We start from the raw sequence: 24,619 nt of genomic DNA, 5'->3' as shown, positions 1-24,619 counted from the left end.
GGCGTTATGTTAATTAATGTAACGTTTGTTCGTGATTTCTGTGGCAGTGCTCACAAGCGAGGGGATGGATGGTGATGGCCCTGGGTGGGTGGGAGTGGGAACAGAGCAGCCTTGTTGCCTCCATGGCTGTCTCCATTCTTCTCGTGCATAAAAGAACGAATGCTCACAGCATGGGACGTGGTGGTACGGGACCTCCTTCGGTTTGAGGGGCCACAGAGATGAACGTTTGTGTTGCTTCCATGAGCTGCTGCGTTCTCCCAGAGATGGAGCTGCAGGCAGAGCCCCTGTTGCTTGCTGTCATGCTGCAAAGTCCTGCAGTTACAAACACCACGATCCCCACACAAGCATCACTGTGTTCTGCCTGAGCTCCCAGTTTTCCCCTGGTCCCACCAAAAGGTTCCTCCTCCCCATTGATGATGGACATGTGCTCTCATGGGGCAATGTAGGAGCTCATGAGGACCCCAGAGCTTTGTCTGCTGGGCACATGCTGTCCTGCTGGCCACCAGCTATGCCATCACCTGCCTCTTCCAAGCAGGGTATAGCTCCGCTCTGAGCCAGCTGTGCAGCAGGATCAGCAGGGTGGGGGGATTTTATTGGCACGCAGGACCTGAGATTCATAGAGGCAGGCAGAAACTCAGACACAGAGTGTTATTAAATGCCATTGCTGCCTTTTCTGGGCACCTTTGGAGGGTTTGCATGTGAGGGTTTGTACTTCAGAACCCTCTCAGCTGGAGTGCAATGAGGATGGAAGCGGCTGCTGGGCAGGGGAGTGTCAGCAAAGGTCAGAAGTGACAGTGGGTTTTGATTCCTTCTCCTTCCAAACCTGCTTTCCCTTTGGTTATACCCATTGCATTGTAAAGTATAGTCTGGAAAGGGGTTTCTTCTTTAACATCTCTCAAATTAGCATGGCAAGCAAATATCCCTGCTGTTATCAATGGCTGTGTGTGTGATTTAACAAACGTGCCAGGATGTGTACAGCACTGTCCTTGGACAGCTGAGTGCAGTCTGAGTGCAGTCCCAGCCATTGGACACTGTGTCATGATCTCTGTCTGATCTGATGAAACAAAGTCCAAGCAGAGACCTGGAAGGGATATCATCAAATTAAACAGACCCCATTAGTGTTATTAGAGTTGTCACAGTAACAGGCTGTGCCTCCAGCAGTGCTGCCCTTCTCTTTTCGAAACACTTTGCTTGTGTCCACACTGTTTTGCTTCTTTACATATATATACATATAATATAAATACATAATCATTAATACCGAAGAACCATTGCAGTTGATAAAGAGAGCTCTGACTGCAGCTATGCTGTCACTGCTGCTTTTGGAAAGCACACCACACAAACCTCAGCTCAGTTGACTTTTTTTGTAACCATCAGTTGATCTAGCGGCTGTTTGATTCCATCTATTGCATGCTGGAAGATAGCTTCAGTTAGATGAACATTCTGCAAGCCTGGTAGGAATAAATGGATTTCTAGAGACTGCCTTCATCTCTTCTCCACAGTCCCTGTTTTTTCATGCAGACAGCATCCGAAAGCCAGCAATCTGTAGCTGAGCAGTGAAGTCTTGGTTGGGTTTTTATTAAAGCAATGATGTGCTGACTGGCTGAAAAGTGTCAAAACTGCAGGCTTCTAACATCAACAAAATAAGGCAGGATGCCTTTTGCACAGGAGACGAGTGCTGAAAGCAGAAATGAGCCCTGCAAGAAATGGGTGGGTCTGAGCTCTTCTTTGGGTGAGGGTGTGATGTATATCAGACACTGTCACTTTTTAATGAGGAAAGCCAAAGACTTCAGATTTATGACACGTGTCTCACCTTTGCTTTCCTCCCTTCTCTGCAGTAGTTCCTTAGCTGGGTTTTCCTCTCAAACAAAACTACAGCTGAAGTAGAACTGAAGGTGTTGCAGAAGTGCCAGCCTGGTGTGGGCAGGCTGGGATTGCTGGCAGAATGTGGGGTGGTATTTTAAAGTCAGGTAGTGAGACAAAGGAGCTGATGTGAGCCAAATAAAAACCACATCACGCCTATGGCCCTGCTGCATTGCATCCACGGAGGGATGACAGCAAAGCTTCCAAGAGCCCAAACTGCTGTCTTCCATGTGCCATCCCCAGAGGCACCCACAGCTCAGACCGTGGTTTGCATGTTGTGCTAATGGGAAACCCTGGGTCGTGATGTGGTCCAAAAGTACTTTATGCCCCGGATAATGAGCACTGCATCAGGACACAGTGATCAGAGTCCTGTCCTGGTGCTCCTGCACAGTGCAAATGCAGTTCTCTTCCCTCAGAAGAGGGCCGTGCTTAGAACTGAGTTAGGAAGAGGCCGTATTTGGGTTTGCAGCTGAGCAAAGATTAGAATTGGAATTGCCTAAACATTTTGTCTGAGAGAAGAGCTGGGAAACAAGTCCAAGGATTACAGTCATGGCTGGTGTTTAAAGTGTGGATCTTGGGCTGTTCTTTGGAGGTAGTGTTTCTGAACAGTATCAGGCCTTTGAAAATTGGCCTCTCCAGAGCAACGTCTTTTGGGTAGCAGAGCTCATAGGTCCTCCCAGAAGATCTCAGCCTGAGCTGTGGTCACTCTGGGTCCCATCGAGACATCCCCATTATTGAAACTAGGAATGCCTGCTTACCTCAGCTCCTGCAGAATCATGCAGAGACAAAAAGGAGTGCCTTCATCACACTGTTCTGTTTGCAATGCAGGAGGTCTTCGAGGAGCTACGGTGGTAGATGCCTTAGATACTCTGTACATCATGGAACTGGAGGAGGAATTCCAAGAAGCAAAAACATGGGTGGAGAAGAGTTTTGACTTGAATGTGGTGAGTCAGTTACTGGGAGTGCCTGTCTGTATCACAGAACCCTCAGTGCGTGTTTGGCCAGTTCTAATTGCAGAGCCTTTTCTAAGAGTCATTTGAGGAGGGGAGCTTTGAAGGAGGCATTACTTTTGGAGCGAGTTACGGAGACGATCACTACTGTCCTTTCCAGCCCAAAGCATTCTGTGTTTCCCGGGAGAGCTGATGGAATCACATCAGTGGAATGCAGAGAGTGTTCAAATCAAACCACAGCACCAACTTCTCTGCTTTAATGCCAGCTTAGTTGCCTGCCACGAAGGAAATGCATGCAGCTACCTCATCGTGTGGGTGGGCATGACTGGCATTCACATATTCATCAAAGGAAGACCACATTTGATCAATGTGATGAATGCTCTCAGCACGTTACTGAATCGATAAACAAGAGACAAAATCAACTGGGAAATAATTCATCTGGATCTCATAAAAGCTTTTAATCTTAGTCTGTGGAATAGGCTGATCTGCAGAGACAAGGATGAATGCTTTGGGTTGATTGGTGGTGTCAGAAAGCCCTGCAGAGAGGAGCAGGGAGGTTAATTCAGAGTGGTTCTGTACGAGTGACTCTGACAGTCCCAAAGAGTGAGGCAGGGACTCCCAGTTTGAAACTGGGTGCCCTGTGCTGCCTCCTCCAATTTCAGATGTCAACTCAAAGGAGCGTTTGCTCTGGTTTGTAGCCTGCAGAGAGAGCAGCCTGGTGCACAGGGCCAGGTGTCCCTTTGCTTTGCCCTGCTCACTGAAAGCGCTGCGTTGGCGAAATATCTTTCCATTTTGTGGCTTTATGCATTTGCATGAGGGTAGGAATCATTTATCATGCAGACCGACCAGCTAGGAGCCTGTGTTCTGTTTTGAATGCAGTCCTTCTGACATTTGCTGACCATCGTAGGTAGAGCAACACTTGTTCCAGGTGAGTGGGTTCTTGAGTGATTGATTCAGTGAACCATATCCATCCCTGTCTGCTGTCTCTGGTGCAGATGGCTGTCATGCAGTTTGTCTCTCTCTAAGCATTCCCATGACTGCATGCACGCTGAGGGCCTTTCTGATCCTGTAAACTGGGCTGAGTCCTTGAATGACAGAACCTACCTCGTGCAGGAAGTGCTTCAGTCTATGGAATGCAGTGCAGCCTTCACCAAAATTAGAGGGTGTTCTTCCACGTGGCTGTGCAATTTGTTCGTAAAAACATACATCTCATAGAGATTTTGCAAAGTGTAACCCAAGACAGGGTTGAATGGCTGGGCAATAAATCTGCCTTAACTGATTTAGATATTGTTAGCTGGAGATTAATGGGCAGTTTGGGTGCTTCTCTTCCCCTCGGGCTCCTGCTATCATTGTAGAGTGAACAAAGTGCATTGAGATGGAAAGGTGTGCTGCAGTAGGACTGGGAGACTTTGGGATCTGCCTGCAGTCTGCTCACCTCAGCTGCCATTCGTGTGTGTGGACTTGGCAGTCAGCTGTATTGTTGTGTGTTTTCAGAATGGAGAAGCATCCTTGTTCGAGGTGAACATCCGCTACATCGGAGGACTGCTGGCTGCCTACTACTTAACTGGAGAAGAGGTTTGTGTGTCAGCAGCTCTGTGTACCACACTGTTACCAAGGCTGAGCTGAAAGGGTTTCTCCATCAGCTTTTCTTTGAGCATCGGATGATCTCACCATAACAACAGGCTAAACCTGTTGTTTTTGTGCATATTGAAACGCTGCTAATATTCTTTAATTCTCATGTAATTACTTTGCATGGCTCATTTGCACAGGCTTTTCCTTTTGTGGGCAGTTTGGATACGTCGCTCCCCACTGAAATGCCACTTGCAGTGATGTTTGTATTTATTGTTGTTCCTTAGTATTCTAAACATGGGCAATATTACATCAAACGTCACTCCAAGTCCTGTCCCAACCAAAGGAAGGCAACTGGTTGGTGGCAATTGCTGCCTGAACAGTCTGCAGCATTAATTTGTCAGATAAGGTGCCATGGGGCACAAGGAAGGAGGGCCCATCAAGCTGCCAGGCAGGGTTCCTGTGTCCTGCCAGCTCATGTGACAACGTGGTACAGCTCCATGCTGTGTGCTGGGGGGCTGAGCCCACACTGTGGTGTGGTGGAGCGGTCATTCGTGGATGCTGCCTTCCTCCTGGTTAAAGCAGGAGGCTCTCACTCCCACTTCCCTTCTTTCTCTCAATCCTGATAGAGGAGATGGCTTAGTGCCATAATCTGTTTTGTAATACAACCAGACTGGAATTTTACAGCTGGCTGTAGAGAGATTAAGAGGTCATTGCTTTGCCCCAGAAGCCTTAGGGAAGCAACAATTCTGTTCCAACGGGGAGTTTTGTGAGTGAAAGAACTGTAAGACTGGCTATTAAATGAGAGTTTAGCTCTTGTGCCATACGCTGACTGTGGTTGTGTTCTGCCCACTGTAGTAGGATGGGATGGCTCATCACTGCAAAGTGGCACCATTGATCCTTGCAGCCGCTCTGTTAATTGGGTTGCATTTAAATGACTTCCAGGAATGACTTCTGTCTGTGATTTCTACCCTGGGAAAACTCTCCAAGACTCAGTGCCCTAACTCAGGGCCATGCCCACTCACAGCTTCAACAGGCTTCAGGTCAACAGCAAAAAAAAACCCACATTAAACTGTAAAACTCCAGCAGTGACCTCTTGAAATGTAGTCAGCAGCCAGGGCAGTACCTGTCAGACATGCACCAGGTTCTGCCTGGCAAAATTCAAGTCCGTGTCTTCTGGCTTTGACTTCAGAATCAAATCCCTACCTCCCTGTAAGCATATCAGTAGGCTGATAGCCCCCAGGAGAGCTCAGGTTTCCTCAGTGCTGTAATTTTAGAGCAGTAAATTCCTTCTTTCTTGGAATTACTGTGACAGCTTGGGCTGATACAGGAGGGGGGTAGAGGTAAAAGGCTTCTGCTTTATCTCTTAAGTCACCTACAAGCTTCTCTTGATCTGGACTAAGCTCTGGAGCAAAGATTAGTGCTTACAGCAGTTTGTTCCAAAATAATTATGTGTGATGATTTTGTGCTGCGAGGCACTGTAAGCTGTAATTTGATTTGAAAGCTCAAAAACTCAGGCATTATGAATGGGAAGGGAGCAGCTTAGCCAAGGAACTACGAATCCCTCATGGAGCTGAGTTGCAAGTTAAAGATTGTTCCTTGGAAATGGTGTTTTTTTGTGACTAGAGGTAACAACAGGTAGACTCGCATGTTGTAAATCTAACAGGGCTTCACCCTAGAAAGATGTCCTTTGATTTTAATTCAGCCTGCACTTCCACACTGGGAAAATCAGAGTTTGTCCCAAAAGAACCCTCTTTGGGTCAGTTCAGAGCACTGCAATTTGTTGCTGGGATATTTTGGGTGTTCTGTGTGCTCTCATACAGGTTGAGAGTTTGGCAGGCGACCCGAGAATGGGTTTTGTGGAGGATATTTAAATAGACCCCTAAGTTCGTTATGGCTTTTGGTGCAGATCTGTCACGCAGTGGATCTGTGACTGAAGTGGTAGAGCTGTTTGGGGTACAGTGCTTTTAGTTTTTTATAATGGTTACTCTGAAAAGGTGGGCTTAAAAGAATCCAAGGTGACTCGTGTTCATGAGCAGCCCATCAAACACTTATCCTCTCTCTTTCTTTTAACAGGTGTTCAAGAGTAAAGCTCTGGAACTCGGAGAGAAACTTTTGCCAGCTTTTAACACCCCCACTGGTATCCCACGTGGCGTCATAAATCTGGGCAGGCAAGACACGTGTCCTTACAAGCATGTCATTTTACTATTGAATGTAAAAGACCAGCACCCAAGCAGGAGCAGCAGCAGTTTCTCAGAGCTGCCCTCCCTCTAGTGCAGATTCTTCGAGGTCATTTGTTTTGCCAACTCAGAACCAAGAAGTGCCTTGGCAGAGATTGCAGGTGACTCAAAGCCAGCTGTGTTTTATTAATTTTGGACCATCCACAGTTTCTTCCTCTAATACTTGGCAGGCCTCCCTGCTGCAGTAGCATTTTCTTCATTCTCATTTTCTTTGAAAGGTTATTTGTAGTCCGTACGTTTTGCAGTGTGCCCAATCAGATGCATATGAATTTATCCAGCTTCCGTTTTTGTAGAGATTTGGAAAGGAACTGGATGGGACTGACGGACAGTTTTGCTGCTAGAAAGGGAGGAGATACAGATCCTCTATTTCTCTCCCTGCTGGCAGCACTCAGCCAGGTGTGTAGCCTTCACTTAGAGCCACAGCATTTGATTTCAGGTAGGTGGTGGCCTCTTGCTGGAGGGGAGCTTTAGGAGTTAAGTAGCTTGTTGAAGGACACTTGGAAAAGAGAGGCAAACTTGCAGGCTGGACTCCCAGTCTCTGATTCTCACCAGCGGACGTTGTTCCCTGCCAATAAGAGCTCATTGGTTCTTCTTGATGCCTACTGACAAATTCCCCTGGCTAAAAGCTGCATGCCAGCTGAGGCACAGACAGCAGGAAGTGTGGGTTAACAAAAGCCTTTCATCCTCCCCTCTTGCAAAACTCAGAACAGCAGCCATGAAAATCATTACTCATCTCTCGGCCCAGATCTCCTGTTTGGCTCCCATCTGTGAAGTGCAAGACTGTCAGATGTTTGGCTCATAGTGATCCATTGCTTAAATCCCACTGTCACCCTTTGGTTGTTCCATCTGCGTGTGATTCTGCTGAAAATTCAATCCACTGCCACCAGGACTTGGTGTCTTTTTACAGAAGAGACATTTTGCTTCTTCTGTAACTGATAAAGACTCAGCACAGACTAACCTTTCACAGAAATGCCACATCCTCCCGTGCCCTTTGTGAAGACAATTGAAACCATCTGTGTCTGGCTAGACGTTCCCCAAATGTTTTGCTGATGACCTTTTCTAAGTGCAAAGAAAATAAGAATGAAGCTGAGACCACAGTCTACCATGTTACTGGCCTGAGCTCTGGCATCAGGGCCACGAAACTGCTGTGAGGGCTTGGAGCATCAATTGATTGAGGAGTAAGGATGATGTGAGCTAAATCTGTTGTCTTACTGGTGCTGGAAGATGATGAACAGCCAGAGGCCATGAGGGAGTTATTCAGTTTGAGATAGCATGCGGAAATGGAAACGGAGCAAGGAAGTGGTGCTGTGAGAACCCGAATGTCAGGGCCAAGACAAAGCCCAGAAGAGTTTTGCAAGAAGGGATTGCCTCACCAGTTCAACTTCTCCAAGCATATGCTAACTGCAGAGACCTCATCGGCTCAAAAGCACAGGTCTTGTAGCACACGTAGGCTTTTTGCTGGTGGTAGCTTTAGTAGGTGGGTCAGAATGGTGTTCAGAATTTTGAAACAAAAAAAAAACTTGGCTTTGAGTCAATTTTTGAGGACCCGAATAGAAAGGTATCTCCATCCCCTCTTCCTATAGCTTGCTGCCTTTCTCTGTTCCTGTACCTCACAGGGCTTTTTCCTCTTGTCCCCTCCCCAGTGATGGGTTTCCCTGTGGCCATGTGTTTTGACACAGGCTTCAGTATCGTATCCCATAGAGGATATTGCTTCTATCCTGGCAGTCTGATTGCCATGTTGTCTGCCAGGTCCTAAAGTACATCATCTTCTCAAAAGCTGCTGCTCTGCACTCTGTATTACGCTGTGATTTCTCTCCTGTTCCAGCTCCCTGGCTCCTCTTCTTCACAGTTTCCCTAAGCTCTCTGCATTCCCAGATCCTTCCTCATCACCCTCATCTCCTGGTCCCTCTTTTGGCTTGGCAGTTTTGCTGCTTTGGATTGAGGGAAGGTGATAAGTCGCTTTTGGTGTTGCTGCTCTGGGCATTGTTTAAGGAAAGCTCACAAAGGGGCTAAAGAGGCATCTCCCTTTGTCTTATAGACTGGGATCCTTGAAAAGGTGGTTTCTTCTGAGATGCTGTAGAATAGGGCATGTATGAAGATCCAGTTTGTCTAGTCTAATGCTGAAAAAATGTTTTCCTGCAAGGGGTCATTTTTAGGCTGTTCTTTAACCCCAGGGCACATAGCAGACATACTCTGTTTCCTCCAGACCACTTCTCCCTGAGTTTTACTGTGATTTGTCACCCAGAGCTTGGATTCTTGGCAGCAGGGTCCCTGCAGGCAGCAACTTGCTGCATTTTTTGGGTGGAAGTTCCCAGGGGAGGGTTGTCAGCCACTGTGACCCCACAGAACTGCTGTTGCAATTAACACAGCCTTATTCAGCTGCTTCTGAACTAGCTCAGGAAGCAGTGTGCTTGTGAGGTCATATTTGTTACAATCCACCTTCAGTGCAGTAATTGGTGATACATAAGAGAACACCGATCAATTAGGGATCAATTAGTGCACCCATCCTAGGGACAGCTCCTGCCAGGTTCAGCAGATGTGTCCAAACATGTCACTCACACCAGTGTTACTCTGGGCAGAGCACTCTGAGCCTTTCAGCCCACCCATAGACACTTTTAGCCATTAACACTTGATGTTATTGGGGTACCCATTTTAGCCATGACATCTTCAAAGCAAAAATTGGTCACAGAGCACCCTGACCCTTTGGAGGGAAGGCTGGTGGGTGGCAGTGAGTGACCGAGCTGTCTGAAGCTGGTTTGCACTGGGGCAGCGGGGTGACCTCAGGCTTCGGCTGTGTTTTCCTGGCACTGAAGGTTCCCTTTTCTCTCCTTGCAGCGGCATGAGTTGGAGTTGGGGTTGGGCATCTGCCGGAAGCAGCATCTTAGCAGAATTTGGTACCTTGCACTTAGAATTCCTGCACCTCTCCGAGCTCTCTGGCAACCCAGTGTTTGCAGAAAAGGCAAGTACTTCCGACTCCACTGTTGGTCTCTTCATCCTCATGGGGGCAGGGCTGGAGTAGAGCAGCACTTTGGTTTGCCTGCAGCAGGGAGCGTGGCAGCTGTCCCCTCTTCCCAACGCTAGTACAGCCTGCAGAGGATAAACCTTCCAAAGTGGGATGTGAGTTGAGAAACCTCTATCCTGCAGGGTGCAAAGGTCACAGGACTCAGAGCATCCAATGCACCATCTCCCTAGAAGGGTCACTAATAGCTCTTCTCGTGGGTCCCATCACACCAATTGGCTCTGTAGGGCATTAAATTAACCCCAGTTAATGAGCATTTACATTTGCTGCATTTGCTGCAAAATCTGAGCATTTACATTTGCTGCCAGCCCCTTCATCTGCCTCTTTCCATCACTTGTAAGGAAAGAAGAGAGAGGCGAGCACTGAAAATACAAGTGCAAGAAGATGCAACACTGACAACGAGAATTGCATCTGTATTCCAGGTTCAAACTCTGGCATTTTGAGCCAAACCAAGCCACTGTCCCCCGTGTAACATGTTTTCCTCTTTGTCTCTTACGCCTGTAGAGTTGTAAGGACAGAACTTTTCTATTGGACTCCCCTGAGCTGCCCATGTCTGCTGTGTGCTACAGAAATTGTATGGCATTCATCTTTATACCCTCTGAGAGAGAAAAGATAGGATGATAGGGGCTCAAACAGCTCATCCTGTGGGAAATGACTTCAGAGGAACAGATCAACTCATTAATTTGCAGCTTGGGATTTGTGTGATTTTAGCAGGAATAAAATCCATCTGTGTCTTTATTCAAACACCGTGCTACTGAAATTCAGTAAATATTATGCAGCCTGACGACTTAGCTGGAAGTATCAACTGCAGTCTGTAGCCAGCTTTTACACACAGATTGTCTGATTTTATAAAAGGTTTATAGAGCATATTAGCTGCTCTGTAGGCTTTAGTAGAATATTTATGCTGCTTCCCATTTAATGGCATCCCTTATGGGAAAGGCTTGTTGGATTTAATTGGGGTGAAGCCAAGAGAGGCTTTGGAGTGTAAGACTGTTCTAGCATATTAAAGGGGCTGTTGGTTGATGAAACTGGAGGCACCAGCTTATCTCGTGGAGCGACCACATGGTGAACGTAAGTACTGTGTGAGTCACTCATCCCTGCTGCTCCTGTCCGTTTGTGTCTTGAAACAAGAAATCACCTTCCACGTCCCATCTGTTTCCACCCTTTGGGATTGTTTCTGAACCAGTGCTGGGAAACTGCTCGCTTCTAATGGTTGCAGAACTGGGGCCTTGCAGGGTTTTTAGAACCACTATTAGAATCCCACAGAACTGGATAGCACTGAGGAGTGCAGCAGGGAGGTCTCTCACTGCAGAGCCACGTCGTCAGGTTCTGCATGCATGGTGGTTCTCAGAGCTGTGGGCTTCTGTCTCTTCAGACAGAAGTCTCAGTGATGGTGAAAACAACTGATGTTGGTATTTTCCAGCAGAGAGGTAACACAGTTCCTGTCTCTGTTCTCTCCCAGGTGCTCAACATCCGCAAAGTCCTGAAAAGAGTGGAGAAACCACAGGGCCTTTATCCCAACTTTCTCAGCCCGGTGACGGGGAATTGGGTGCAGCGTAGGTATCAGTTTGTGCTCCGCTCCTGCATGGTGCATTTTGGTCTGTCCATTCTTTTTTAGGAAGCAATTGTCAGGGACAGGAATTGGCTTGAGCAGTGTCCCAACAAAGTATATTGAATGAGTGCAGCTGTCTCGTTAAACCAGAGCTGTCTGCGAAGGAAGAAAATAGGCTGCTTTGTTTGTCCCACAGATTGATCTTCCCACTCATTCCAATCCCTTCCTAAGCAGTTCAGCTTTCCCTCCACATTTGTCTCTGCAGAGCTGCTGTGAGATGTTCCACCTGAAAAACGAATTTCCAGTCTTCTGCTTCACCCCTGCAGTGCTGCTTCCTTTGTGTTATTCCCAACAGCTGATGTGACACCTTCCCAGAAGCAGCCCTAATGCTTCCTATTCGTTGGTGCTGAGAGAAGGAGTGCCTGCCTCTTCGATCTGCTGTTGCCATAACTCATCGTGATTGAATCTTTGGGAGACTGAAGAGCTGTGCTTTTAATTCAGATGTCTGAAATACTCAGCTTGATACTCAAGATTAATCTTTTCTACCACTAACTCTATTTCTGTCTGTGAATTTGGTTTCATTGTTCTGAACTCCTGCTCCTCGCTGACATATAGACGGACCCATTGCCTGCTGGTGCTCAGAGCTTATTAAAAGTAGCCGCTGATTATTTTTTCTGGGGTATGGAAACTAACACAAAAGCAGTATGGGTGTTCATTCTCCTAGGCTTTCACATCATGGGGGCAACTTACAGCACAGACTGCTGTGGCTGTTGCTCACAGTGTGACGTTTGTGGTCTGAATCCATAGTCCAGTGAGAGAAAAGGCTAATCAGCCTCTTCTGCATCTACAGCGCTGCTGATGCAAGATAGATTAGGGCCAAAGTGGGGAGGCAGCTGCTGTCTGCCACAGAGGTGTTCCCTGTAGGTGCCAGACTCTCATTTTCTCTCATCATTAAAGCTCTTTGCAGGAAGATGTTTTTCTTGGAATTGCAGTGATTTTCTTAAGAGGCGAATCTTTGACCTGGCTGGGCAGCAATTCTAAATGAAGAGGTAGTGCAGTACCTGCAGTTGTTACCTTCAGGATATCAGGGTGCAGTCCCCTGCTGAAAGGAAAGATTTGTTTGTGCACAGTGCCTCAGAGGCAAACACTGGCAGAGCTGCTGCCATATGGAAAGCAATTATGTACCAGAGCTCCTGCTTTGGTGATTTTATGAGCGACACACTTAAGATCACAGAGATCTCTTTGGAGACAGACCTCGCTGCCGTTGCTTGTAAATACTCTGTCCTCTTTTGTTTTTTAATCCTGGATTCGTGTGTCTAATCTCACTGTTCTGCTATGGATTATTCCATGGGTCGTTGGACATACCGTGGGAGGCATGTTTGCTTTTAAGGTCAGGAAAATGTGTGGCTGTTGATCTCTCTCTCCTATTGGTAGGACTTAGCATTTAGAACAAGCCTCGGGGCATTAGATATGTACAGTAAAAGGGGAAATAAAAATCGAGCAGCTAACTCCAAAACCCTGCTGCACCTGCTTACATTTAAAATGAGGAAGCATGCAGGCACAGAGGTGGACACGGTTAATTAACAGGGACTGTTCAGTCCATGGGGGGTAATTTCTCTTGTTCTTCTAAGGAGGGGCGTTCTTGGCTGCTGCAGAGAATTGATGTTGCTTTTTCCCCTGTGGTATGGTTTAAAGATATAAATCCATCCAGCAGTTCTCTGCCAGGCAGAAACCTGCAGCTGTCCTTCCTCTGTCAGTGTGCAGTTTGTTTGAGTCCTCCTCTCTGCTCAGGTCAAAGCATCTGATGAGGTGGCCTTGAAAAGTGGAGTTCTCCAGAAGAAAAACACTCAGTGCACATGCTTATACCTGACACTACTGTTTTAATGCTCCAACAGCCTTTCCCATCCCTCTATGAGACAGGAATACCAATGGCAGAACCTGGAGGTCCCTGCAGCAGTCCCTTTCTGGCCGCTATACGTGATCTAATATGCATTCTCCTTTTCCTGAGGCAGGGAGACAGCACCTGGCAGCTTCGTGTAGGTGGAGGTCTGTCAATGCCTGCCACTGCACTTTGTTTATGGGACGGGGATTTATGATGATTGCTTCATAAACGAGAAGTATCTCCGAGTTGTAGTACCAATAACTTGGAAAATATGACATCCAAATGGCTTCAGTGAACTTGTAAAATGCTTTATAAAGGGAAAGAATGTTCTTCTTTGGATTGCAATTTCCACCTTTGTTCCTTTCTAAAGAAGTGATGCTGCAAACTCTTCTGAGAAAACTGGAAAGGAGGAAAGAAAGAGACATCAAATAGGACGTGGTTATTTGCTCTTGCTAACACAGCTACACGCTGCACGTCCTGAACATGAGCTCTTTTTTGGCTTTCCCACTGCAGACCATGTCTCTATTGGAGGGCTCGGAGACAGCTTTTATGAGTATCTCATCAAATCGTGGCTGATGTCAGACAAGAAGGACTCTGAAGCAAAGAAGATGTACGATGATGCACTAGAGGTAAGGAGCGGGTTGGTGCGCTGTGTCTTTGGTGGGGGGCGTCGTTCATCAGATTGTTTCTGCTAGAAGCGTTGAATGTCTTTGAGTTCATCTGATATTCACTCCTCACCTATCCACTAAGTCTCCTAAGATCCTGCTTTTCATCTCCCTAGGCAATAGAAAAGCATTTGGTCAAAAAGTCAGCAGGAGGATTGACCTACATTGCTGAGTGGAGGGGCGGCATCTTGGACCACAAAATGGGCCACCTGGCTTGCTTCTCTGGGGGCATGATAGCCCTGGGAGCCGAACATGGTGGAGAAGAGAGGAAGCAACACTACATGGATCTTGCTGCAGAAATAACAAACACATGTCATGAGTCTTATGCACGCTCAGGTAAACCTGTGGGCTGCCTGGAAACCATTAGTAGGGAAGAGTCTGCAGCTTGAAGGACTCGGTTTTCGTGTGGCAGAGGGTTGCAGCAGAGAGTCTTCTGCTTCAGCAACATCTTCACCCCTCCTCCTAATTTCCACTTGTTTTTTATCTAGAAGAGAAAACTGTATTATGCATAGCAGACAGCTAGAGCAGAGGGACAGACAGATGTGTGCTCTTATGGCAGAGCTGGGAGATGAAGCCAGAGCTGAACTGTAGGCCTGCTTCCCAGCCCCAGAGCAGTCCCAGAACTAGCCTTCTCCCAGCAAGACTACAGTTCAAGTCTATCCTTTCACATCCCTGTGCAAACAAAAATAGGAGATTAACAGTGGTTAACTGCAAGGTGTCCCGCTATATGGAGCAGAGCAGCTGAGAAGACCAGCAGGAGACCTGCAGCTGCTGATAGGAACTGGAAAAATGAAATTACTCATCCCTTCCCTGCTGTCTAAGGAGAGACTGGTTAAGTCTTTCATTTTCACAAGTCCAGTACAATGTATTTCACCTACACGGTGTGCTTATCAGTCAGTGCTTTGGGAAAGCAGTGACTGGCAATGAATGAGAGACTGGGTAAATTTTCTGCCTACAGGGCTTTCAGCAAGATAAGCTTGCTTTGGACTCTACTCCTTTCTTTGAAAGCATCTCTATAGCTCTCCTGAGCCTGCAGGCAGAAAAGCAGCAGTCACCTTTCCAAGACCTTGTCAAACACATCCTGTCTGCACTGTTTGCAAAGATTGTTTCACCAAATCATCAAGACTGTATTGGCAGTTGTGGTCTGGCATGCTTGCCTAACTGGCTTTAGGTTAACCTGAAATTATACTTGCAAATAAGGTAGGTGGTTTTTTTTAGTGTTGTTGTTTTTTTTGTTTTTTTTTTCCCCCCCCAGCACTTAGAGAAATGAAGCAAATCACCCAAACTAAAAATCCTCTGGCTGTGAGTGCCTGGAGCCAGTTTTCACCTTTAACAGTGTCCATCAGCATAGAAAGGACAATGGCAGGCCTGCCCACACTGATTACAGTGCTGTCATCTCTGCAGGCCCATTGTTTGCAGAGTGTCTGTGCACCAGCTCTCAGCAAATAGCACAACTAGCAGACACTATTTGATCCCCATTTAGATAGGAGGGCCCAGAGAAAGTGTGCAAAGTATATATAGAAATAAAATGACTACCTGAAACACAGCCACGTGGTAAACGTGTAGGTGCAGTAAGAGAAGTGTGATGTGGCGTGAGGATGTAAGTAGTTCTTGAAGGTATGAATTGAATACTAGCTGATGTTGGTGAGAGATTGAGAGCTTTGCATAAGGGGCACTCAAAAAAAAGTCAAGGTACTTGTAATGTTTTATTCATGAAATATCAGTGAAATGGATTAAGCTTTCCCCATCCACATGATGTCCTTTTTTTAAGGCTGTCAGTAGACAAGAAGGAAGGGCAGAGGAAGTGGTTGCAGGTCCCAGGTGTCTCTCCTTGTAGCTTCCACGCACCAGTGCAGTTGAAATGGCTCCATCTGCCCTACTGGTGACTGTGAAGCAACAACTCCCCAGTCTGGGAGCAGTGCAGCAGTGTCTCAGGGATGGCAGGTTCAGTCACAGGGTTTGACTTTTCTCTTTGAGGCGTTAGGAAATGGTCAGCCTCTCTGTATGTTCTCACCTGGGTCTTGAGTTTGTTTGCAGTAGTGAACTCTGCTCTCTCCACACTCAAATCTCGTCCAGGTCTTTGTTTTTTTCAGTTGTCTGCACCCTCAGAAACACTTCATCCTCTGCTTAAATAGTAGCCAGGCATACCACAGGATGAGCAGTAACTCTGACACACGTACACAGGCATGACTGATCTCTTCTGACCTCATGCAAGCCTGAGTCAAATGTCTGCATCCTGAACAGCATAAAAACACCTGGACAGTCTGTTTACTTGCTTGCTCAAGCTGATTATTACTGTGTGTGATTTTGTTTAGATACCAAACTTGGCCCTGAAGCCTTTCGTTTTGATGCTGGAACTGAAGCCATGGCAACCAGACTCAGCGAGCGCTACTACATCCTGCGCCCAGAAGTGGTAGAGAGCTACGTGTACATGTGGAGGCTGACACACGATGTCAAGTACAGGCAGTGGGGCTGGGAGGTCGTGAAGGTATGGCTGGAAAACTCCCTTGCAGGCTGCTGGATTCTGACAAGAATCTCTCCTTCAAGTTAGGAAAAAGAGCAGAAATTACTTAAAATGTGAGGGACCGAGAAACATTTGCAGTGGGGCAGAAGTAAACAAAGTAGCTCAATTTGGTGCAGCTTCTTTGCTGGTTGTAGTGAATGCTTTCTTCACCCTTTTGGGCTCTAGTGAAATCAGTCTTAACAGCAGAAGTTCATGGAGAAGAGTGCTGCAGCCAGCAAAACCTGATGTTGATGTGACAGCTTTCTGCCAAAAGGAGTCAACCTTGTATGTGGAGTGCTCTGAACTTTTTGAGTTTCAGTTTTGAGTTCACCAGGGAAAATCAGCAAACTTGGCTTTGCCCTTTGTCTTACTGTCTTCTTCCCTCTACAACTTCCCAACCAGAAAGCCTCTCGCTTCTTCATAGCTCATGCTGTTTGGCTGCTGCCCTGCATCATAGCAGGGACTGCATTTCAGTGGCAGAACCATCATTCATCTGATGCCCTGGAAAAGAGGCTCTGCAAGCAGCTGGAGTTGCCACTTGAGATCTGTTTTTGTTGTGTGTAATGTCAAGGTCAATCAATCACCCAGCTGAGGCAGTTTATGTTTCTCTTGCTATTGCATTAGAGGTAGCTTTATTCCTGGAGGCTGGAATAACCACCAGTTAACTTCAGTGAGAGGCAGAAGCTGCTATGAACTCTGAATTTGATTTGTTAAGTGGACTTTCAATGCAGCCCACGATTAATGTGTTGGTCCATGCTGTTGTGTGTTACTGGGATTTCTTTTCCTTTCTCAGGCTCTGGAAAAACACTGCAGAGTAGAGGCTGGTTTTTCTGGCATCCGAGATGTTTACACCACGGTCCCAACCCATGACAACATGCAACAGAGTTTTTTCCTTGCAGAGACTCTGAAGTAAGTCTGGTATCAAAAGGTCATGTCAGAATAGCACAATTCTTGCAAGATCAACAATTTTGCCTGCATAAATCTCTATTAAGGAAAGTTTTTTCTTTTCTGTGGGGAAATTTGGGCCAAGGATTTGGGTGCGGCAAAGCTTTAATAACTTCCTCATTAGAACTATTGCTGTTAGAGGCAGACTGCAGGATTCTTCTTATGTGCTGGGTTTAAAGAACTCTTCCTGCCATCCAGAACTATTCCAAATGACTGGGAAGCTCTGATGGTTTAAGTGACAGCTGTCCCCTCTGTCAGGTTAATGCTCTGCACAAAGGGGAGGTTTGACTGTGACGTGGATTTGCTGTCCCTTGCTGCAGATCTACCTCTGGTAGTGGCTTTGAGGTATCGTTTGTGGGGTGGCTGAGCACATATGCTCACAGCATTTTGCTGTGCTTCCTCCAGGGATGGCAGCTTTCAGCAAGAGAGCGAAGTGGGCTGTCAGGAAACCTGTCACCATGAGTTATGGGAGCTGAGGCTAGCAGCAGCCCCATCACAGCCTGGCTCTCTTGTGCATGCTTGGAGTCCCACCTGAGCTTCTTTTGATCTCCCTTTGTGTCCATCTTCTTCCCTCTTGCCCTTATGGCTGCAGGTACCTCTATCTTCTGTTCTGTGAAGATGACGTGCTGTCTCTGGACGACTGGGTGTTCAACACAGAGGCTCACCCCCTGCCAGTCAACCACTCAAACTTCAAAGCTAAAGCAAGCGTGCAATAGTGAGGCCATTGCCCAGCACCCTGCTCCCACAACATCGGCAGGTTACTGCATTTCCTTTCCATTAAAGGAATTTGTGTTGTTCCTGAAATGGTATTTTGGGGCACTAGTCCAATTCCGGACAGTATTCTATTGGGAAGATGAAACCATGACGTAAGCACCTTATTTTCCTCTGTGAGGAGCTCTAATAGCCTGATAATGAGATGTTTATTCTGGGCCATACTGTACACAGTTCATAGACATTCCTTTCTACAGAGAATTTATATGAAATCCACTGACTTTGCTTTATAGTGGCCAAAGGACTGGAAGTTTTCCATAAGATAGACTTCCCACAACACACACACACACTCCTCCTTTCATTTTTTTCTGTTTCATTTTTGCCTTTTATATACCATTGGATTTATCACCTTTCTAATTAACAGTTTTCAATATACTGTGCTTTCTAAGTGGTGTCAAAACTGTAACTAAAGCAAAACCTGTCAGCAAAATTCTTTATCCTAATGTATTTTTATATTCTTCTTTTTTTTTTCCTGTGCTCTTAAAACACACTTACCACACATCAGATCTCATTTAACTTCCCATTATCGTTTTTGTGCTTTTCTACTTTTATTTGGAACTAAATGTTACGAATCACTTGTAATAATTCCACTGCTGTAATAGTCAAATCTGTGAAACAGAATATAGGTCTTGTAAAATAAAAAGCATTTCTGGGTTGATCCTACTTTAAAGCCATATGCCAAAGACGTTGTGCTTGTTGAAATGACTGACAATACTGGTTGGCTTCAGGAATGTTTCTCAAGCTATGTTGATTTCCAGTGTTATCTAGCCAGAATATGGACAGCAGTTCCCATCTGCACCACTCTCTTCAATTGCTTGTTCACTGTCTGATATAGCTTAGCAGGAGTTCTACTAGATATCTTGTTTTCTAGCGAAAAAATAAATAATCCCCAGGTAAGTTTGCTTCTGGAATGATATAATAGGAGAAAAAATAAGTAAAAAATTGAAGCCAGATTGTTCTGTGTGTCCCTGCTGTTCACCCTGTGTGTCCTCAGTGTGTGACTCTGAGCAGAGGATGGCTGTGCTGAGGCCCTGGGAGACGTGGAGCCCTTGCTTAGCAGTATGGGTTAGCAGTTCTTGCAGCTGGGGCTGGATGTGGGGTGCTTGCTCCTGCCTGCCTTCCCTCTGGCCATTGCAAAGCTTTGCAGCCTTCGGAGGTTGGAGCATTTTCCTCCATTTGAAGTTGCTTGGAGCAAGTTGTGGGAATAAAAAATGTGTTTTGAAATCCATGGTTGTGAATTGCCCAGTAGAAATAAGGTTATCAAATATAGAGTTATCGCTATTCCTTGGGTAATGCTGTGGACTGGCAAACTTGGCCTAGAGGAATGGTTATTGGTAAACAAACATCTTGGGAATGAATCGTCTTATCTGAGGGATTTGATTTTGGGGAAGACAGCTGAGCCCAGATAATATTTATAATGGATTGAGGGAATTCCATACATTAAAATCTGTGTTCTTGGAGTTACTCATAACAGTTTGCCTGGTAAAACATAACTTCCCATAGGGTATTTCTGGCATCCTTTAGAAACAGATCCTTGGTGCAGGGTTAAAACTCTGCTCTTCTGTTCCACGTAAGTGAGCAGGGATGGTATGAGTAAAGTCACACGCACTTATGGAAGAAAGCTACTGCTTTTTTGCAGTTCGGTGGCTGTATTACCAATAAGTCTCTTTAGCTGCACAGCAGGCCTGTTGATGTAAAGCTTATTGATGGATAAGTTTGCTTACCACGACACTCGTAGGGAGGTTGGCACCAGTCACAAAAATAAAAAGCTTTCTGTTGCAAACAGCCATCCTTAAAATTTCCACTCCTGCAGACTACAGTTCTGCAAATACCTCTGGCTGTGCTTACAGATACTCACAGTTAGTCAATCCACTCAAGTCAGTGGATTAATCACAGGCATTGCATTAAGCGTGTCTGCATTTAGGAGTAAAGATTGGTTCCAAGGATCAGCTCTGTTCCACCGCATAGCCCTGAGCCACAACTGGGATTCTTCTGTCCTACAGCAATGCAGGTAGCACAAATGCTTGCCTCAGTGGTGGTCTGAAATGCTTCTGCTGTCTTCTCACTCCTTGGTACACCCTGAGCCTTGACTGGATGCTCGCAGGGCCCTCAGCTGTAGGATTTCAGCTCTTATCTTGCACCAACCATGTATGCTTCCCACTGGGTGGGAGTGGGAGGATTTTTTGTTTGTCCACATGGAAAACCCCTTGATTCCCATACTTCAAGTAGGTGAATGGAGTGTTAATGCTTGAACCAGAAATTTCATTTTAGATCTCTAACGGAAAAGATGTGGGGAGATCTTTGGGCTGCTTCCATGCCCCACACTGGGTGCATGACTTGGATGTGGTTTAGTGAGCGTGGTGGGGATGGGTTGATGATTGGACTAGATGATCCTCGAGGTCTTTTCCAACCTTCATGATTCAATCATGCTGTTGATATATGGTGTTTTGTACTTTGGAGTCACCTTAGCAGGAAATGTATCAGCCTAAGTTCTTTCCTATTTCCTCTCCTGCATTCAGATTCAGGGACTGAGATGATAGTGTTAATTCTCAGCATCAGAACATGATCCTGTCTGTAGGGGATTTCCTTTAAACCTAGTTCTGATAAAAGCTCCATCACGTGCTAGAGATGAAAACCAGTGACTTGTAGAATGGCTGGCTGTTGCCACTTGACCATACAAGAGAATAAGACAAAGCAATCCACAAAATGAATGCATATCTGATTGTTTTGTGTATGATGCACTGAGCAGCTACCAGTGGTTCCAAAGTTTCAGCCATTACTTCTCACTGCACTTGGGTCTGTGGCTTCATTCCATATGGAGACGGGTAATTGGAATGAGAGAATCAGGAATCCTTTCAATAAAACACTGTCAATGCTTTTGACTAGAGAGCCCATGTGAGTGACTTGCTGGAATGGATTGAAAATGAAAGTGAGGAATGCAAACACATGGGAGTTTGGGAGGTGTTGGCTCATATTCTTCTAGCAAATGCTCTAGTTTGAAATGTCTGCACTGAACTTCACGCTGCAGCATTGCTGCCTGTTCCTTTCCTAGGGTGAAATGTGTTTCCCATGTCTGCCTGTGTAGTTTTGTGTCACCATGAGATGCAAGCTGCAGTAAATGCATCTCAGTAATTCTCATCCCCTTGGAGAGGCCCCATGTAAAACCAGACTTCAATACTCCCTGTTCCTTCCTGCTTTCCAAAGGATTTTATGGGCTGCAGTCTGACCAGCACTCACTTCCTCAGGGGCTGTTCTGTTTCCAGGTACTTTGTCCATCTGTGAGCAGAGCTCTGATTTTAATGCTGCCTTCCATTACGTAATGATCACTTTGACTTTAAAACAGGCCAAGTTTCAGGCTATGGGAATGAGGCCATACATTTAAATGAGGACGGGGTTTCTCTCAGATCATACCACTCTATAACATGGAGGTGCTCTGTGTATCCCAGCGTATGGAAAACCTGTCTTACTCCAAAACAGCTCAATACAAGCTTTCCATTTCTGCTACCAAGTTCTTCCTATTTTTTCTTCTGTCTGGACTCTCCCTGCTGGCAGGGGAGGAATGCAGGACAGCGTTTTCCTGCTGGGTGAATTTTCATGATGGAAATCTTCCCCGTTATTTCTCTATCAGGAGGATTTCCTCTGATATGAGGGTGCTTGGGTGGGCCACTCCGCAGATGTCTGAATATCTGAAGTTCTTCCTCAGTACTGTAATGTATAATCTCAAGAACCAGCAGCACAGAAGTTGGTTTTGTTCTCCTTTGAGGAGAATTGGTTCCCAGCAGATGCCCTGAATTACTTTACCTTTTGTCTTTCATTCTTCTTCCTACCAAATAATTCAGCTCTGTCATTTTTTATATGCTCGCTGATGACACTGGCAGTGGTTCAGGTATAAAATGAGCCTCTCTGCTTCTTATCTACATGATACCATTTTGGCTCTGCCAGCCACTATCAGGTCTCCTTTTCCATCTGCAGGGTCTGTCATTTTGTGTCACCTCTTGCTCATTTCCCAGACACAGGTATATTTATCCTGTTTCAGAGCTGTCTCATCCTGTTATATTTTATGCTCTAAAAGCACTTGCTAGGTTATTTGAGGTAACTTAAAGCTCTCTACGCCTCTCTGTCTAAACCTAGTGAGTCTAGGATAAAGTTTAAAGCACATCTTATGTGGAAACCAACTCACCCTTGTCTCTATTCCTAACCATTATTCCAGTGCTCTTTTAATTCTGTTCTTCCCATTTCTTCCCCATGGCCCATGTGGTGCTGTTTCACTGATGGAGCAAAGAGCAGTGATAGAGTTTTGTGAACACTTTCTTCTAAAGGGTGGCAGAAGGAGCCCTCCCCTCCCCCCTCCCTCTGCCATGCAGATGTAACAGCACTGATCTGTGTGGTGAATAACCTGGTGTTTGGGTGTTACTGGGTGCCCCATTCTAGTGCATTGTGTACAGAACAGAATAGTTGCAGTTGGACTCGATAATCTCTGTTAGTAGGTCCCTTCCAGCTGGCAGGCTACTCTGGAACTGAACCAGAGTTAAATTGTGTTGAAGGGTGTTATCCAAATGCCTCTTAATCGTGGACAGCCATCTCTCTATGAAGTCAGTCCTAGTGTCTGAGTACCCTCATAGTAAATAAGCTATTCCTGATGTCCGGTCTGAACCTTCCCTAACACAGCTTTGTTCCATTGCTGTGCATCCTGGTGCTGATAACAGAGAGGAAAGGTGAACACTTTCCTTTCTCAGGCAGTTATGGAGAGCAGTGAGGTGACATCCAGGCTGGATGTGGCTCTGGGCAGCCTGGGCTGGTGGTTGGTGACCCTGCACATAGCAGGGGGGTTGAAATTTGATGATCATTTTGGTCCTTTTCAACCCAGGCCATTCTGTGATTCTGTGACTCCTCAACCTCTCCTGCAAGCTTAACACCCAGTGTCCTCAGATGCTTCTCATAGGACATTCCTTCCTGCCCTTCTACCAGCTCTGTTGTGTTCCTCTGGACACATTCAAGCATCTTAACACCCTGTTTAAATTGAGAACAGCAGACAGTATTCTAAGTGAGGCCAGACCAATGGTACATGTGTGAGAATCTCCTCTTTTGAATGGCTGGTTGTGCTATGTGTAATGCACCCCAGAATAGATAGATTCAGACTGAGACTGCTGTCAACCAGCATGCCAGGCTGCTCCCTTGCAGGGCTGCTCTCCAGCTGCTTATCTCCCAGTCTGAACCTATGTGCAGTGCTACTCTGTTCCTATTGCAGAATCTGGCATTTGCCAGCTGCTTGTTTATGTTAAATTCCATGCTGTTGCTGATGGCCCAATGCTCCAGTGCATCTAGATACCTCTAGTATTGCCTAAGCTCACACCACCACTGCAAGAGAAACACCCAGGGCCCTGTGGAGATCTGTGGCAGAGAGAGGAACAGTGCCCAGGTTCCAAGGAGAAGGCTCCATTTCAACACCTGTTCCCTCCAGATGCGTTCCCTGTGTTCTGCATGAAAACTCACTGTGCTTTTTTGCCCTTCCTGAGGATTTCTCACAACTCCATGCTCCTGGTTTTTGTTCAGGGTTGCCAGCCTCTTCCTTGAGCAGCTCACACTGCTTTCTTCATGGTTCTTGGTCACGCTTTCTAACCAAAACACTCCTTAAACCTAAAGCAGAAATGATTAGGGAGGCTTAGGAAACAGCAAAAGCTTCACCAGATGAAATGCTACTGCTTCGTGCTACCCTTAGGGAGCTCAACCATCCTGCACTGCTAACCCTGCAGCATGAAAACACAGCACTAAATCTTCCTGAGCAACAAAGATTTCAGTGCAGTGCAGGATTGCATGTAGGGAAGAGCCAGGAGACTGATTGATGGGGAAGAGATTAAAATGACTGAATATGTATCTGTTGGCCAATGGAGTGCTAAGAAGCAAGGTGACAGCCGCACAGAGGAGCACAAAGAACACAGCGTGTCAACGTTGGCGGTGTCACTGACGTCCAAAACCAGGGTGAGGGTGGAAAGGACTCAAAGAAGACTGAGGTGCAAGGAGCAGGGATGGCAGCAGTGCCAGCTCCATCCAGCCTGCAGGTGAGAACTGTTGTCCTGTGGCTGCAAAGTGACAAAGCCATTACGGCCATGGGCCTTCAATCCCTGTGAAAGCAATGCAAGTGACACTGGTACTGACTGTTAAAAGGGACAGGAGCACGGGTTTAATGGGGAGCAGCTGTGGAAATGGGGATGGGTGAGGCTGGAGGAGAGGAGGCTGAGGGGAGGCCTTGTATCCCCACATACCTGGAGGGTGATGGCGGTGGGAGCGGGGTTGGTCTCTCCTCACTGCTGACAGCTGACGGGACATGGCCTCAAGTTGCACCAGGGGAGGTTTAGGTTGGATATCAGGAAAAGCTTCTTTCCGGAAAGGGTTGTTAAGCACTGGAATGGGGTCCCCAGGGAGGAGGTGGAGTCACCATCCCTGGATGTGTTTAAAATCCGTCTGGATGTGGTGCTCAGGGCCGTGATTTAGCAGAGGGCTGTTAGAGTTATGTACGGTTAGGCTGCGGTTGGACTTGATGATCTTGACGGTCTTTTCCAACCTGAGCGATTCTACGACAAATCCCAGCAGCAGCGAAGCACAAACTTACATTCCCCCCTCGTCCCCTCCGGGCCTCGCGCTGCGGGCGGAGCCCTTCCCTCA

General features: G+C 46.4%; 1 protein-coding gene and 1 long non-coding RNA gene across 3 annotated transcripts in view; one reads left to right on the top strand and one right to left on the bottom strand.

The window, feature by feature from the left end:
- MAN1C1 (mannosidase, alpha, class 1C, member 1) overlaps nucleotides 1–18,639 on the top strand; it is a 42,658-nt gene extending 24,019 nt beyond the window's left edge. For both annotated transcript variants that reach the window (XM_417735.7, XM_046903671.1), the window contains 10 exons: nucleotides 2,689–2,804; nucleotides 4,305–4,385; nucleotides 6,456–6,550; nucleotides 9,455–9,578; nucleotides 11,101–11,194; nucleotides 13,586–13,701; nucleotides 13,854–14,073; nucleotides 16,053–16,225; nucleotides 17,034–17,149; nucleotides 17,778–18,639. In XM_417735.7, the coding sequence (XP_417735.4) occupies nucleotides 2,689–2,804; nucleotides 4,305–4,385; nucleotides 6,456–6,550; nucleotides 9,455–9,578; nucleotides 11,101–11,194; nucleotides 13,586–13,701; nucleotides 13,854–14,073; nucleotides 16,053–16,225; nucleotides 17,034–17,149; nucleotides 17,778–17,901 (1,259 nt within the window). In that variant the 3' untranslated portion in view covers nucleotides 17,902–18,639. The remainder of the gene's footprint in view (nucleotides 1–2,688; nucleotides 2,805–4,304; nucleotides 4,386–6,455; nucleotides 6,551–9,454; nucleotides 9,579–11,100; nucleotides 11,195–13,585; nucleotides 13,702–13,853; nucleotides 14,074–16,052; nucleotides 16,226–17,033; nucleotides 17,150–17,777) is intronic.
- Nucleotides 13,055–24,598, bottom strand: LOC101752186. The gene is made up of 3 exons (XR_001469921.4): nucleotides 24,220–24,598; nucleotides 23,450–23,593; nucleotides 13,055–14,221 (listed from the first exon to the last, which is right to left on the bottom strand). It is a non-coding gene; the product is annotated as an uncharacterized LOC101752186 (long non-coding RNA).
- Between the last annotated feature and the right edge of the window lie 21 nt (nucleotides 24,599–24,619).

The sequence above is a fragment of the Gallus gallus genome, chromosome 23, assembly GCF_016699485.2.
Source record: "Gallus gallus isolate bGalGal1 chromosome 23, bGalGal1.mat.broiler.GRCg7b, whole genome shotgun sequence".
Taxonomy (NCBI): Eukaryota; Metazoa; Chordata; class Aves; order Galliformes; family Phasianidae; genus Gallus; species Gallus gallus.
Note: the sequence above shows the minus strand (reverse complement) of the source record. Positions and strands in the feature narration are given on the sequence as shown.